This window comes from Zalophus californianus, chromosome 14 (assembly GCF_009762305.2).
Source record: "Zalophus californianus isolate mZalCal1 chromosome 14, mZalCal1.pri.v2, whole genome shotgun sequence".
Lineage (NCBI taxonomy): Eukaryota > Metazoa > Chordata > Mammalia > Carnivora > Otariidae > Zalophus > Zalophus californianus.
Genome location: NC_045608.1, coordinates 45858966 through 45875996, shown reverse-complemented (window position 1 = coordinate 45875996; position 17031 = coordinate 45858966). Strand labels below are relative to the sequence as shown.

General features: G+C 48.3%; 1 protein-coding gene across 5 annotated transcripts in view; it reads right to left on the bottom strand.

Annotated features, from left to right (window-relative positions):
- Nucleotides 1-17031, bottom strand: part of CABLES1 (Cdk5 and Abl enzyme substrate 1) — a 112131-nt gene that overhangs the window by 37373 nt on the left and 57727 nt on the right. For 4 of the 5 annotated variants that reach the window (XR_003516936.2, XM_027576364.2, XM_027576366.2 and 1 more), the window contains one exon: nt 3070-3147. The exons of the other annotated variant lie outside the window; for it this stretch is intronic. Coding sequence is in view for 3 of the 4 variants with exons in the window: in XM_027576364.2 (XP_027432165.2) it covers nt 3070-3147 (78 nt within the window). In the remaining variant the exon portion in view is untranslated. The remainder of the gene's footprint in view (nt 1-3069; nt 3148-17031) is intronic. 5 annotated transcript variants of the gene reach the window in all.

Below are 17031 nucleotides of genomic sequence, written 5' to 3'. Positions count from 1 at the left end.
TTCGTAGTTTCTTGTGTGAGTTCTTAAGCAGAATATACTACAGAAACAGGCATGTTCTTTTCTCTGTCAGGCATTACAAAGGACCTGGTGTTTTTCTGTTACAGAAAATTAACCTTACTGCACCTTGGTTTCCTCATTTGTAAAGTTTGAAGGAATAGAGTTTATTCATGTCAAAGATCTAAAGTTTATGCCCTGTGATCCCCCTAAACACACTTTGTTGCTTCCTCTGGGGCCAGCAGCTGGAGAGCTGAGCGAGCCGGCCACCCTGTGCCATCTCCCCTGTAACACACGGGGCCCTCCCAGTGGGAGTCAAGGAGACCCAGGCAGTGACGGCCGCCCCTCTCCCTGTACCCTGGTGGCCAGCTAGCATTTCCTCCAGGTGTCAAAGATGGGGACGGCCATGCATTTCTAATAAGGATATCAAACAGATAGTCTGGGTGATCTCTTCCTGGGCAGTTTAAGTTAAAATATGTTCCCACGAGCTCTGCGTAAAATGCAGTGATCTTCAAAGTTAATGACACCGGTAGCAACTTGCGATCCCCATCCTACAGAGGAACAAAAGCAGAGGCTCACAGAGGCGAGCGATTCGCCCAAGCAGAAAACTACAAGTCTCCCGAGTTCTCCTCATCGATCCCCACATTGCGTTTACTTAAGAAATGTGGGGTCCTTGGGGCACCTGGGTGGCTCAGTCGTTAAGCATCTGCCTTTGGCTCAGGTCATGATCCTGGGGTCCTGGGATCAAGCCCCATATCAGGCTCCCTGCTCTGCGGGAAGCCTTCTTCTCCCTCCCCCACTCCCCCTGCTTGTGTTCCCTCTCTCGCTGTGTCTCTCTCTGTCAAATAAAATCTTAAGGAAAAAAAAGAAATTTGGGGTCCTTGACAAGTTGGCCCCATCTACCTCTGTGTGAGGTGCTGTGCTGGACCCCGTATAGTCAGTCGCCCTGTGAGTCTTAGTTCACCTCTGCGAGACAGTTATCATAAAAGCTCCATTTCACAGACGGCTTTCTGTGAATATGGAACTTGTTTTGCCTGTTGGCCAGAGTGAGTCGTGGAAAGTCCTACGGCTGGACAGACTTGGGTTCAAACTCCCATTCTGGCCCAAAGCTGATGTTTGAGACCATAACTCTTGAGGATCAGTGGTCCTATCTATAAAATGGGGATAAGTACTTGGGTACCATAGTAAGGGGGCCCCAGAACTTGGAAATAAAGACACCATTCCAGAATGAAACAAACACGGAACAGTTCTAAGACAAAAGCACAGAGAAGTGAGATTACGTTACAGAAACCGAATGAGTTCTCAGCCAGGAAGAGCTGGCAGTCACCTGACCGAACATCTTTAGCATTAATTAAAAGTGCTAATTAATTGTATGTGAAATTTTAATGTGTCTCCCCCTCTTGGTTTTAAGTTCCAAGAGACAGGAACCAGGCCCACCTTTATCCCAGCACCTACTCACATAAAAGGACTCAATAAATGAATAAATGGACCATGGCCAAAGGAAGAATACATCAATCAGAAAGGTCAGCAAGGGAAGCCCAGAAAAATAGAAAAATAAGGCCAACCCCACAGTGGCCATCCAAGCTGGCCATGAGAGGACATACTTGCACAGAGCCTTCCACGGCTGATTCAGATCTCCCTGGAAATGTGCTTACAGGCTGGTCACACTGAAATAATCTGGGCCCTGGGGTGATGATTTGTGTAAGATTAATGAACTGGCCTTCTGGGTCACACAGAGGTCTGTGAGCTGGTACCACCTAGTGTCCACAGGGAATAAGCCTGCTCTCAGGTGCAGCCAAACCTGGGACCACAGCAGGTGGGTAAGGTCACGCAAGCCTCCTCATGAGGTCTCTTGCGGGCAGCTCTGCCGGCCACGCCCAGGTGATCCTTGAACCCCTGACCTGAAGGGTTTGCTGTTACTTTTTCGAGAACACCTACTTTGCAAGGTTGTTGTAAAGATGCAGGGAGTGAAAAGGACCGGCACAAAGTACGTGCTCAATCAACAGTAAGATTACTGCTACTCTTTAAGGCACACGTCTAATAAATGACTGAGTCAGAATTCCATGAAGAAGATGTGTTACTTTCTGTCCAAAGAAGCTTACGGTGTAGAGTACAAATAAGGACCGTGGTGAGTTGAATGGGTGCGAGTCTGACAGATCTACGGTGGGGGGAAGGAAAGCCATGGTGAACAGGCATGACCACGGAAGAGCTCGTGCAATATGGTGGAAGATGAATAAATGGTGAATCAGCACCAGGGGCCACACCACCCTCCCTTGGGGCGATGGTCATGAGTGGGTAGTGTGTCGTTGTCACAGTGTCTAGGGGGCAATTCCAGCACTTAGTTTGTAGAGGCCAGAGCCAACATCCCGCAAGATTCCTGGCATCCTATGGGGTGAGCTGTCCTACCCTAAATACCAGCAGCTCCCTGACAACACCGGATGCAGTAACAAGTGAGGGGCAAGGCTGCAAAGACTCAGAGGAGATGAGCACAGAGTTTGGCACGGGGACTAAAGGGGAGGCTCTGCAAGGACAGAGCCTCACTTACCTACTTTTCTTCAGAGCAAAAGGAAGGGCTTGTTGAGCTAGAGAAGTAAGCGTTCCTTTGGCCTGTGGTGAATCACAGAGGTCTGTTCCTGGTACCATTTTGCTTTGTTATTTGCTCCAGCTTGCTGGTCAGTTTCCAGCCCCAAGCCCAAGATGCAAGAGGCAGGACGTTCACATGGTTTGTTTTGATTCCTTTCTTCACCTACCTTTCTCCAAAAGTCGACATGGCCCTGAGGAATGGGGTGGGTCCCCGGATTGCTCTTGCTTTACAGTATTAGAAGAGGTGACAAAATGCACATTTGGAAACAGCAGGCCACACGGTGAGGACACACACACGCACACACGCAAAATAACAAGGAAGCTTTCTGGCTGAAAAGAAAGTGGAGCTTTCTTTCTTTCAAATTTACAAGTACTGAATTTGCAGTGTCAAAGCAAGGCAAGTTCTTTGAAATGGGAAGGCCAACCACATTACGCACATGGTGTCACAACTTTTCACCCAGAGAACTATAAAGCAAGCATGCATATACATACCCAACTTGGGCACTGTCACGATAGGGCAGCACTGAAAATATACTACAGAAGGATCTTCTGCCACTGATAAGGACTATTCTAAAAAATAAAAAAAAAGAACAAACAACAAACAAACAAACTAAATGCAAAGACTGTTAAATTAAAAAAAAAAGAAACAACTGTAGCAATTAAGCATTTGTGGAATTCACAGCAATATTTGCACACTCCCGCGCCTCCCCTGACAGATGGTATTCTGTGCTCCTTGCAAAATGCAACCTCAGCGCAGCAGAAGTCCGCCGCCTCTCCTCAGCCAAAGGTTAACACGCCAGACGCTGGCGAGGGTCTCTAAGGAGTACACACGAATCCTCTCTAGCGAGAGTTGGCTGTGGGTTGCACGGCAGGACAGAGCAGACAGAGCCATGAGTCTGGAGCGCCCAGTGCTGCCAACAGTCATGCCACACTGGAACCATCCATTTCTCCTCTGCAGTGAATGATGCAAAAGCAATAGTGCCAGAAACCGTGAGCAAGAGTCACTTAGATGCCATTGTGATCGTTGGGGTTTTTTTTTTATATGCTGGCAGCATGTTAGGTTCTGAGAATAAATTAAGGGAACAATTACATAATCAGTCTTAGCCTCCATTCCGGCTATAAAGATACTACTGGAAACAGTTCTGCATGATACTCTTATGCAATCAAAGGCCACTTAAGAAAACATTAAAAAAAAACTCTCAAAAGTACTTATCCTGGCATATGAAAATAACTTTTGCCAGAGAATTGCTGATAAAAAAAAAAGAGAAACAAGTGGAGGAGATTAAAAACCCAACATTCTTTAACACAGTAGCAACACACATCAGATTTTTCTTCAATAATCATGATGATAAAATCAGAGGGAAAAAAAAACTAATACTACTAACTGCATCAAGGTTTGGAGATTGTGACCTTATTTTTACAACTATGATATTAAATTGTCTACCTGCCCAGTATAAAGTTGGGTTCCTTGGCACGGCAAAGCAGGCCCTCTGTCTTCTGGCTCTTTCTGCTTCTCCGGTCTCAACAAACAGGACTACCCACTCCCCACCCCCCCGCCCACTCTTATCATTCATCCATCCATGCTAAAGGACTTGCTGTCCCCCACCTTTAAAAGACCCTGCTGCCTGCCGTGTCCAATTTAGTATGCTTAGTGAATTCCTATTTATTCCACCAAACCTAGCTGAGAAGTCATGGCCCCAGGAAGCATTTCCTCCCCCTTCACCAAGTTACTCATTCCCTTTTTGGATCCTTTCTCTCTGGCTCTTTATTTCCACTGCCAGAAGGACACCGATCACAAAGGGCTGCTCACCGTTGCCTCCCTCCTCTTCCAGAGGATGAGTCCAAGGGTGGGGCACATGGCAACCCCTCCATAAACAGTGTGGGCAATGCTGTGCTTCAGAGCAGCCCCTGAGTCCCTGTCACTGGGAAGGCAGGACCAGGGCTAACCGTTCATCGCACAGTGATTCATGTCGACAATGGTTTACAGGACTGAAGCCATGGTCCCAGCCTCAAATATCAGCTGTATCATCTTTGTATGACCTTGCACCCTTTACTAACTCTTCTGAGCCTCAGTTTCCTCAACGAAAAGGACAGGATAAAATTACTAACTAGCCTATAGGAATGCTGTGAAGAGTAAGTCAGTCTATACTGGGAAAGCCCTCAGAGCAATGCCTGGCAAATAATGACACTCAATAAATATTAACTAGTTTTACTGGGAACTGCCTTCTTGAGTTGAGGGACGTTTTACCAGCATAGCAGCTGGATTCCGAACCTCTTCAGACCTCTGTGCTAAAATACACAGGCCTGCTAAGATGTCAAAGGTGTGCTCCAAGGGCAGGTGAGGGATGACACATGACTACAGATGTGTAACCCTCACACAGAGCTGTCTCTCCTCTCTCGAGGGAGAGGCTTCTCATCAGATACCATAGACCCAAACCCTGTCACTGCTGCAAGGACAAGAGTGCCACATCCAGAGTGGGCCACTAAGGCCTCAAGGGCCAAGAGCTAAATAAATCATGAGCACACCACCTTGTTAAACACCAGCCAGCCTCCTCGGGCTCTCTGGGTGACCAGCAGCAGATCCGGACACTGTAATGCTTGTGTACGTTTACTTAGGCAGACATAATAATAGTTAAAGCTAAGTATCCATTAGATGCCCAATTCTAAAAGCTTCAACTGATGAAAGCAAGTCAAGTGACATGCCAAAGGGGACACACTAGCAGGTGAGACCAGTCGGGGATCCGAAGCCATGCTCTTAAGCACCATGTGCCCTGATGCTTTGCCCTTCTCTAAGACTTACTAGAAGAGTCTGTCCCTGTGGGTTTGCCTGGGTATCCACGGACTTCCTGGACACCAAGCAGTCAACCTTCATCCACATTCTCTAGGGTGGCTTTCCAGCCTGGCCTGCAGGTGACCAGGCTGGGAATGGGTGGGGCCAGAGGGTGACCTATCACAACCGCCCTGACATCAGAGCTGCCGGCGCCTCATTCTCCTGCTCTGCTCAGCCTGAGCGCCTTCCCAAATGGAAGGACAGAGGTTCTCCAAATAAGCCCCACCAACTCCTGCCATCCACCCAGGAGAAGAGCCTGGAACTACTCATTCCTCGAGGCGCTCAGCATCCAAGTCTCCTGCAACACAGAAGAAGGAACGTATCGAACAAACTTAAATGGCTTAGTGTTAGTGCGTTTTCTTCATTACTTAGTGCTAATGTGTGCTTCCTTCCCACACACTGAATTTGTTTGGACATTTCTAATAGAACAAGAAAACGAGAGAACATAAATGCATGGGAAATTATTCTTTCCAAAGTTCCATTCACAACGTGCCTTTTAGCAAATGGGGTGCACTGTTCTCTAAACGAGTGCTCATCTGTGTGGTCCTCACCATTTAGGTCGAGAAGAGGCTGACAGCCTGAGTCTCATTCAGAAAAACGTGTTATTCTACTGCACAGGTCAAGCTGAACAACTATGAATATGGAATGTTTCCCACCAATCCAGTAGAGCTAGTCCTTTTCTTGTTGGCCATTCTCAAGCAGCCAGAGCGGCGAGGAGATAAGTAAGAACATGGCATCTTTGAGTACTTCCCTTCCATTTCTGGGTGGAACCATCCTGTTGACTCCCACGTTATGCAGGGTTCAGAGGAGGAATCCAGAGCAGAGACCCGCACAGCAGTTCGACACAAGTCTGTGGCTGTTCAAGCCCTGGGGAGCTGGAAATAGCCAACAGAGCTCCCAAGAACACATCCAACGTGTTTCCCGAAGTAGCTCCAAATCCAGGAGGGGCTTCAGGCTTTAGCCAGAGCAGGCAAATATCAACAAGTGGCAAGCTCTTTCCTTCTATCTCCTCCACGAGCAACTCTGAGCAGTGTGAATCTAAAGAGAGGCCCATCGTGACCAGTTGCTGTGTCCCAAACCTGGAGGATTCCTGTGAATTTGCAGCTTTCCTCTTTGTAAGTAATGGGGAAATATCCATCATCATGGTGATGCCCAAGAAAATCAGATTTGTTTGCCTTCTGTATTTGTGAAAGAATTAAATCAGATGGTAGTTGTCAAGAAATGACACAAGACAGCCACATTCCATTTCCAGGGGACTTAGGAAACTGGCTACCTCCATGTGTTGGCCTCCAACCGCTGTAGTTATTTCTTGTATGCCCAAGTTGCAAGCAGAAAGCCCACACGATTTTCCCTTCTGTGACACTTAACACTTGACTTGGAGTCAAGGTGATCAGAAAGCATTACATAAAAGATTATAACTTCAAAAGAGAAATTAATTCGAGAGAGATAGGTCTTTAAGGAATTAAAGATCACATTTCCATACAAACATCTGCCAGAGAAGGAAAAAGAAAACAACAACAAAACAAAGGAAAAAGCTCCCATCCCAGGGCTGCGGCCCACATGGGCAGAGCTGCTTCTGGATACACAATGTTTTCCAAACCTCTCCAGGATGCGTTAAGAGCACCATCTTTCTTCTTCACATTGCTTCAGTTCCTTGCTTAGAAAAGTGTTTCTGGTATGAGGGAACTAGGGGTTCCCGGCCACAAAGCTTCCAAAGGCACACACTGCCTTGGAGATACTGGAGTGTTCCAAATAGCCAGGAGATGCACAAGGGCCCCATGGTCGACAGAGCATCACAGACCACAGTCATTAAATCTGCTCTCAACCCCTTAGCCCAGAGCCAGGCAAGATCTCATGCCATCCTGGACCCTCAAGTGTTCCCTCCAATGCTGAAAACTGGCTTTCTGTTCTATTTCCACAACCCTGGGGCATCTCTTTTGGCTGTGAGAAAGTTCAATCTCTCCCAGGTGAAATAGTCCATGAGAGCAGAACTACGCTCTTAAGGACATAAAAACAAGCTACTAACGTCTAAAGTTAAGAGCAAAGAAAATCACATTTGCAACAATGGTGGGTGAGCATGAACACAGCCCAGGGGTGTCCAGGAGTCTACGTTAGGTATTGGGCATGCATGTATATTGCATTCCCCAATTCTGTAGTTCATTCCCTACATGACCAGGAAGAAAGAAAACACACGCCTGCAAATGTTGGTGTCAGAGATTGAATCGTGATCCCCCCAAAAAACATGTTGAAGTCCATGGCATCTGTGAATGTGGCCAGAAATATGGTCTTTGCAGATGTAATCAAGTTGGGATGCATTCATACTGAATTAGGATGGGCCTCAGACCCAGTGGCTGGATTTCATAAAGACAGACATTTGGAGACCCCCAGATACACAGAGAGGAAAGGCTGTGTGACAACAGAGGCAGGGACCGGAGTAGCACAGCCAAAAGCCCAAGATGCCCGGGACTGTCAGCCACCCCCAGAAGCTGGACTAGGTGACAGATGATCCTTCTCTAGAGCCTTCAGAAGGCACAAGGTCCTGCTGACACCCTGACTGCTGACTTTTTGGCCTCCGGAGTGGTGAGCGAGCACACTTTTACTGTTTCCCTGATGATTTGGAGGGAAGCCCTGGACAGTGAATCCAGCTGGCATTGGGTCACTTTGCTCCCATGGCTGTGCAGCGCCACACGCTTCCCGCGCAGGTGGGCCGCGCACTCATGCACAGTGGCCGGGTGCGTGGAGAAACTAAAGCTGTTAAGATTGACGCCAGAAAACAAACGATTATTATGAAATCTCAGGATCAGAGCCTGCCGGGCGCTTTCTCTTCCCAGCCCCCGCCCCCCACAACTGCTTCCTCCTCCCACGGTATTTTGTTACAAGCTGCGGGGGAGTAGGGTGGGGGGGGGAGCCTTGACACCCCCACCTCGCTTTCTGAAGGGCTGGCAATACATAGCAGATGAATGAAAATTAAAACAAAATCAAGATGTTCTTGCTTCCTCTATTTAAACTCTTATTAGCCCTGGGGGTGGGGGATGCTCTTCCTCCTTAGGAACACTCACCCCTGCACGTGCATAGTTGGGAGGAGGGCAAGAGCAGACCACCTGCGGGCATTCCGAGCCTGCTCTTCACAAAGAGCTCTGTCCCTTGCATCCTGGAGTGGAAGAAGACAATCTCCCAATTCCGGGAGAAGGACGGAAGGAGCCTGTGCAGAAGAGGGACTAGAAGCCTGAGCAAGAGGTAGGGCTGAGGCCCGGGGCAGGTGTTTGGAATCCGGGTTGGGTCCTAGCGGGGGAGTGGAATTCCAATGGGTGGGAAAAGGGAACACAGAGCCCAGGATGCGGGGAAACACGACCGTCGCAGGGATGTGTCAGGCTCCCAGGCAGTCAGAGTGAGGGGAAGTGGGGGACCCAGAGCTGGCCTGAGTTAGATGGGAGAAAGCATCTGAGTAGCCCACAAACACAAGCCGGTGGTATTAGCATGAGTGGCTATGTTCGCCTACTCATCACGACTGCTCACACCACCCCCATCTTCACAGCCACCCCGGACTGCCAACACCGCTACCACAGCCAGGCCGTCACCGCCGGCTTACGGGGGCCTATCTTACCCCACGGCATAGGGAGTGGTGGAAGACCCCTGAGGAACAACTGTGTGTGATCTGCCTCTCCTCCCTCTCCCTTCACAAATACTTCCTGAGCACTCACTCTATGCCAGACCTTGGGGATGTGATGACGGATGACAAAGATGAGAGCTCCATCCTCACAAAGCTTGTGGTGGAGGGAGTGGCCTGACTGGGAAATAAGAGGTTGCTATCCACGGGACAGCTAACCTGGCCTGAGGGAGGCAAGGTGGGCTTCCTAGAGGAAGTGACACCTAAGCTAAGCCCTGAGGGATAAGGGGCTAGGAGAAGATAAGCTGGTGGAGGGATTGTATGAGTCAAGGCTGAGAGGAAAGAGTAGAAGGCCTACTGGAGGAACTGAGAATGCAAGAAAACTCTGCTGACCTCACGTGCCTGATCCACCAGGGTCTCCACGCCCCTCTGTGAGTCACTTTGACCAACATTTACAGCACGCTCAAAGCTCAGGCTTGGAGGCTGTTCACTAGAATACCCACACTGAACTGTACACTTACTAAGAGTCAGTTATGTCCATCCACAACCTGTTTATACCAGTTATACTTGTTGCTCATACTTGTTCAATAAAGACTGCACAGACTGATGAAATGTGAAGGGAAAAAAGGAGCAACGCTACAAAGAAACACCAAATACTTAAAAAAAAAAAAAGTATTCAAGTAAGTCACTTTTTAAAAAAGGGGGGATGCTAGAAAGACAACTTTCAAAGATTAGCAAAACACTGAAAATCCAATAGGATTTTGCACTTAAATTCTTGAGTAACTTTAATGACGTTCAATCTGGGGATGCCTGGCTGGCTCAGTCAGTGGAAAACGTGACTCTTTATCTCGGGATTAGGAGTTCGAGCCGCACGTTGGGTGTCAAGATTACTTAAATAAAAATCTTGGGGTGCCTGGGTGGCTCAGTCGCTTAAGCGTCTGCCTTTGGCTCGGGTCATGATCCCAGGGTCCTGGGATTAAGTCCCACATCGGGCTCCCTGCTCAGCGGGGAGCCTGCTTCTCCCTCTCCCACTCCGCCTGCTTGTGTTCCTGCTCTCACTATCTCTCCGTCAAATAAATAAAATCTTAAAAACAAAAAAAATCTTGGGGCTCTTGGCTGGCTCAGTCAGAAGAGCACGGAACTCCTGATCTCAGGGTTGTGAATTCAAGCCCCACGGTGGGTGTAGAGATTACTTAAAAATAAAACCTTAAGGGGCGCCTGGGTGGCTCAGTCGGTTAAGTGTCTGCCTTCGGCTCAGGTCATGATCCCAGGGTCCTGGGATCGAGTCCCACATCGGGCTCCTTGCTCAGCGGGGAGCCTGCTTCTCCCTCTCCCACTGCCCCCTTGTGTTCCCTCTCTTGCTGTCTATGTAATAAATAAATACAATCTTAAAAAAAATCTTAAAAAAATACATAAAATAAAAATCTTTAAAAAAATTTAAAAGTAAATAGTATCTTAACAAATAAAATAAAGAAGCCCAATCTGGACATGGCAGCAATAGGTGGGAATAATGATGTGTGGTTTTGATGCCAGAGACAGAATCCGATCCACAGGCCAAAATGCAAAGAAAAGGCTTGGCATCAAAAAAACGTGCTGAATGGATGATCATCAATATACCCTAATGTAATTTCTGTGGAGATTTCTTCCATGGATCACTGAACTCTCCTCATAATCACACACTTACTATAAATAATCCTGCAGAGCTGGATGGTGTTTTGGTGATCGAAGATCAGTAGAAACTGGTGAGGTTGCAGGCTTGCTCCTAAAAGGCCTCCTGAGCTGGGGAGGGAGTGAGTCCTGGGGCTCAGGAAGCCCGGAAGTGGTTAAGACGGTGATGGTGACAGTGACCAAAGCTGTGGCTAGATGAGCTCCCCAAGACAGGGTAGGCATTAGAGCTCCTGACAGTTGTGTGAGCAAGAAAGGGAGCACGTCTGCGGGGGCGGCCGTAATAAGGGACCACCTGCAAATGGCTTACACACAGGAACTGCTTATCTCTTGGTCCGGGAGGCCAGAAGTCCGAGCCCACGGCATCCACAGGGCCATGCTCCCCTCTGGCGAAGGCACTAGGGAAGGGTCTGCTCCAGGCCTCTCTCCCAGCTCCTGGTAGCACCTCCGCAGGCGGCAACATAACACCAACCTTCACATAGCCACATGGCATTCTCCCTGCATATAGGTCTGTCTCCAAATTTCCCCCTTTTAACAAGGACGCTAGGCAGATTAGATTAGGGGCCCGCCTGGCCCCAGTACAATCTCAACTAATTACATCGGCAATGACTCTGTAGCCAAAGAAGATCCCATTCTGAAGTACTGGGGTTGGGACGCAGCAAAAGAATCTGGGGGGGTGGGGGTACACAAACCAGCCAGGAAAAGGGAAGTAGGAAGAAAACAAGCTGAATGTAAGGTTAAGAAGTCTAACCTTGAGCCATGGAGCCCTCTACTACCTGCTCTTGTGCGCCTCCAGGACAGGACCGGTCGCGGTGTCCTGAGCCCTGGCCCCCAGCCCGAAGCCATCTGCACGGTGGTTTTCTCCTTTGACTGCTGTGTACCACTGGTGGGGACCGTGATCTGGTCTCTCCCGGGTTCCCAGGCCCTCTCGCCAAGCAGAGAATGGAAGCAGAACCACCAAGAGAAGGTTCTAACTCCCAATCCCTACCTCTGTGACTCATTTTATTTCCTGTAAATCAAACTGGTTCAAAAGCAGCAGCAAGTGTTTGCACACTTTGAATACGTCCACACACGTGAAGCACTGAAAATCATCTGTCTAAAGCTTGGTGCAGAGTCCCAGTATAAAGGCATGGATGTTAAGAGCTAGCCTGATGGCGCCGGCCCCGAGGTACCTGCATCCCTGGCAGATGGTCTACGTGTTCAGCTCCTCCCGCCACTCACAGCACCAGGGAAGGTGCGAAGGAAAGCTGCTGGGTTGGCACACGGAGGGCGGTCCTGAGGGCCATTTGGGGTCAGGAGTCCAAGCGAGTCCTGGGGATGGCAGAAGCCTTCTTCAGTCTGTCCACTCACTGCCCCCCAGGCCTGAGGTTTCGGGCTGACGGCTGCTTAGACACAGGTGGGTACAAATAAAGATGCTTCCCTGCCAGCCTGCGCTACTGGGGGATGGCGGGCTCCAGTCTTTGAACACTAACAAAAGCTCCTCGATGGCAAAAGCATGCTTGGGAGGGGCAGATATTACACAGCGCCTCACAGAAGATGCTCGACATGCATCAGATCAGATGCATTCATTTCAGGAGAGAAAAAGCAAATGACACTTTTCTTCTTTCGAAAAGGTTGGTCCAGAAATTAACTAGAGGTTTTATTTATTTATTTTTTTTTGAGATGTGCCATTTCCTCCAACTCGTTTTTCAAACTAAACTAGGCTGACAGATTGGGACTGATGAGATCACAGGCAAGGTCTTAATTTAGTTATTACCCATCCCATGCCTTCCCTCCAAAATTTTCAGTATAAAAAGAAAAGGCTACAACTTGACTTCAGTTACCATACTTTTCCCACCTGACTTTGGAAAGCAGATAAAGGAAGCTAAAATCTTTTATATTTTTTCCTTCCTGCTGAGTCCACACTTTAAAGAGGCAACACTCTAGAGCTCACCTCTTTGTGTCCACCCCATCTCAAACCCTTTTAAACCTCTTTGAAAATTCCTCCCAAAGGATGAGACAGCCCAGTCAGTCACTGCAAACAATTCTCTGCCTGTTCAGAGTGAAACGATTCTCAAAGCAGACCCAGGGGGTGGGCGCTTCCAGTGTACTTGGCAGCCATCACCTGGGTACCGTGCAGATGCCTGAAAACCAGTGCCAAATCATGCCCACCAGCCACGTGCCTGAGGGTGTCACCCACTTGCAATGAGGGCTCTTGCCTCCTATCACTCTCAAAGACAAATGTTTGAGGCTCAAGAACTGGAAGCACCAAGAAAAAAGGTCCTTTCCTAACAGGACCATGATGGTCACTAGACATAAATGCCCTGAAAGGTCACTAGGCCACCTGCGTGTCTCCAGTCTTCATGCTCAGAAGCTCCACCTTCCATTCTGATGGCCCCGTTCCACCTGGCCAGCAATCTGCTCTCCACTGGCACTCACTGGCCTGGCAATGCTGGTCACATCTGCAAGGGTGTATCTTATCCTCAAGGACCAAGATCTGTCTTCACTTTTGCTGAACCTCTCTTCCCCAGCGGACAGTGGGGCTCTTTGTATAGATGCAGATTAGAGTGAGCGGTGACTGGCTTTTCTCTGACTAAGCAGCCCACAGCTCCCACGTGACAACCACCCTCCTCACAGGATATTCAGGGGCCTTGTTCCAGATGCTATGGCACGGGATCACTGGTCATCTCTCTTTCGTGACAGAGGGTTTGCTCATACATTTGTAATAGTTTTTTGAAGACTTCAAGTCATTTTTAAACCTCATTATCAAAACAAACTCACTTTTTTAAAAGACAATGCACAATATACACATCCGCTAATTTTCTGTAACGATAAGGTTACCAAAAAAGTCCTGCAATGCTTGCCCTTGATTTTTGGCTAGCCGGAGTGCTCCTGTTCAAACGCAAGCCAGACCACACTGGTCCTCTGCTCGGCACCCTCCACGGCTCTCATCGGGCTCACGATAAAAACAGACCTCATCACAATCCATCCTCCAGAACTTCTCCTCCTGTCTCCCCCTCTCTCTACTCGTCTCCCATGCCAGCTCTCCTACGGTTCCTCAGGCATACCCCACAGCCACGTTCCAGCCTGAGTGACTCTGCGGCTGCTGTCCCTTCCCCCCAATACCCTTCCCCGCTGGAACAGCACAGAGCTAGCTCCCTCACCTCCTTCAGACCTCTGCCTTAAAGTCTCCCCACTGGGGTGCCTGGGTGGCTCAGTCTGTGAAGCGACCGACCCTTGATCTCAGCTCAGGTCATCTCAGGATCATGAGTTCAAACCCTGAACTGGGCTCCGGGCTGGGTGTGGAGACTACTTAAAAAAAAAAATCTCCCCATCAGTGAGGCCTTGCCCCCCGCCTCCACCTCCTCAGGGAGCCTGTAAGTCCCTGAAGGAGGATCTTTGTCTGATTTATTTATAGAAATAACCCATCACTTCCAACGGTCCCAGCGCAGGGCAGGTGCCAGTACCCGTACAGGTATCACCCTGCATTCCACGTAGTTAAGGAACTACTTTATCGGGCACCTTCTGTCTGGAGGCACATGTCTCCTTCCCCAAAAATGGCTGTTTATATATAGGCAGTTCAATGAAATGGACTCTGGCTGTTCCCATTCACCATGTGTCATTCATCCTTCCATGGGGAAGGGGCTTGGAAAATCCTGGGCCACTGCAGTGAAGCCATGCCAATGCAAATCCAGTGTTCTAAAACATGACACTCATGCTGATCACAACAGGACAGATGGGACTGACCCTGGCTAGGTGTGAAAGTGATGCATTTCCCTCCTGAGGACAAGCTACACTAGCTCACTCCAGAGTTACAACACACTGCCAGGCTCTCTGGAAAACACTGCCCATCTAAATTCCAAGATACGTTTCACACGAACTTCTGAAGAGCCTTTATCCCGAACTGTAAACGATCACCGACCTCCATTACATTTGTGCCTGCTGAGTTTAACCTCCCTGAGCTGGGCCTAGCATCTCCAGCCGCTGGGGAACTGAGGCACGTGGTCATCATCTGTAACACATTCCCCTTCTCCCCCTGCCTTTGGTCTCCCGTATGGCCCACAGTGAGGCTTGCTGGCTTTGGCTCTGCAGAGGAGGCAACACGCTCAGGAGAACATGGTGTGCTACGTTCCTTCGAGCCCCGTTCAGGCGGACTGTGGTCGCTGCCTGCAGGTGCTCCAGCTTCACAATCCCCCAGCGACCGCTGGGCTGGGTGATAATGAGGAACAGTCTTAACATTTCGCCGAGATCAAGAAATGTCATGTCTATGGCAGTCCGCTAATTTACTAACCTAGTTATTCCATCAGTACGAAGATGAAGTTAACCTAACGTGACTCCTTCTCAGCGAAGTCACGTTGACGACTAGCAACCTCCACTCTTTCTGAAAGCACGCAAACCATCTGTTTAACAGTCCTCCCCAGAGCTCTGCCAGCAATCCGCCTGAGGCGTGCTTGCTAGCCTATGATTGTTAGAGCTCACCCTCTGCTACCACCTTGGTCTGTTTTTGACTTCTTTAAGGCAACATCTGCCTGGCATTCGACTTAAAACTTCCTTTATTCTCAATGACATTTTAAAGATCATTTGTTGTTTCTAAATTCTTCCCATTCCCTGGGATCTAGGCCCCAAAGACTAGCACTCACTTCAAAATGTAAGGCCTCTCTCCGTTCCTTTATTCCACAATAAGTGGTATCTATTTACTGAATGCTGCGGCGTGCCCAGCACGTTGCCTGGTTTAGAGTCGCCATTTCACAGTTCTGCATGTTGAAGAAGCGAAAACAAGGCCGGCTGCTGGCATCTGCTCTGTCCTTGTACCACCAACCCCAAGAAGTTTATCATCCCTTCCCCCTCCCCTTCTGAATGTGGTTTTAAAAGCCCCATGGCTATTGCTGGCATTTTGTTTGATTGTGGCAAAATACATCTAGAACAGAAAACCATTTTTCGGTGTAGATTCACTGTCATTAAGTACATGCACAACCCTGTGCAATCATCACCACTGCTCCCAGAACTTTTCCATTACCCCAAACAGAAACTCTATCCCCCTCACCCAGTCCCTGGCAACTGCTTATCCACACTGTCTCTATAGATTTACCTATCCTGGTTATTTTGTATAAATGGAATCATATACTATGTAACCTTTTGTGTCTGGCTTATTTCAGTCAGCATGCTGTTTTCAGGGTTCATACATAATGTAGCATGTTATCAGGACTTCACTCAATTATGGCTGAATAATATTCCTTTGTACGGATACACTGTATTTTGTTTATCCACTCATCTTCTGATGAACACTTGGTTTGTTTCTACCCTTTGGCTGTTGTAAATGATGTTACTATGAACACTGGCACACAACTATCTGTTCGAATTCCTCTTTTCGATTCTTTTAGGTATATACCTGGTGGTAGAATTGCTGGGTTATAGGATAATTGTATGTTTAACTTTTTGAGGAACTGCCAAACTGTTTTCCATAGTGGCTGCACCATTTACATTCCCACCAGCCACGTACGAGTGTGCCAATTTTTCTTTCATCAATCTTTACTTCACTCTGGACTTTAGGGCTCCTCAAACTATTCTTACAAGTTTACTTAAGCCATTCTTTTATTAGTCTTTGGCCTTTAGCTAATGGATTTTAAAAAGCGGAATTCAGTAGTTTTCTCCAAATCCACCATGACCTGCTGTCTGATAATATTTGGACTTTTACCTCCCACCTCTCCCTTTGATTATGAGAGCGAACTTTGCAATCTGATGCCTGGATCTGGATCCCACCCCCCACTCTCCAGCTATGTGCTCCAGCTTCCTCCTTTGTTAACTGGGATGGCGAGTGTTTTCGTTTCCTATGGCTGTGGTAACAAATTACCACAAAGTCAGTGGCTTAAAACAACAGAGTTATCATCTTCTAACTCTGGTGGTCAGAACTCTGAAATGGGTCTCATAGGGCTAACATCGAGGGGTTAGAGCTGGTTCCCACTGAAGGCTCAAAGAAAGAATCTGTTTTCTTGCCTCTTCCAGCTTCTAGGGGAGGCCATAGTCATTGGCTCATGTCCCCTTTCGCCATCTTCAAAGCCAGCAATGGCGAGTTGAGTCTTTCTCACACCCTATCACTCTGACACTCTCCTGCCTCCCTCTTCCACGTTTAAGAACGCCAGTGATTACCCGGGCAAACCCAGATAATCCAGGATAATTCTATTTCCAGGGCAACTGGTCAGCGACCTCAACTCCATCTGCAACCTCAACTCCCCCATGCCACGTGACCTAACATAGTCACAGGTCCCAGGGATATGACATGGATGTCTCTGGGGGGCATCATTTTACCTAACACAATAATAGCAATACTTTCCTCTGAAGGTTGTTTCTAAATTCTTTCCCTTCCTCAAGATAT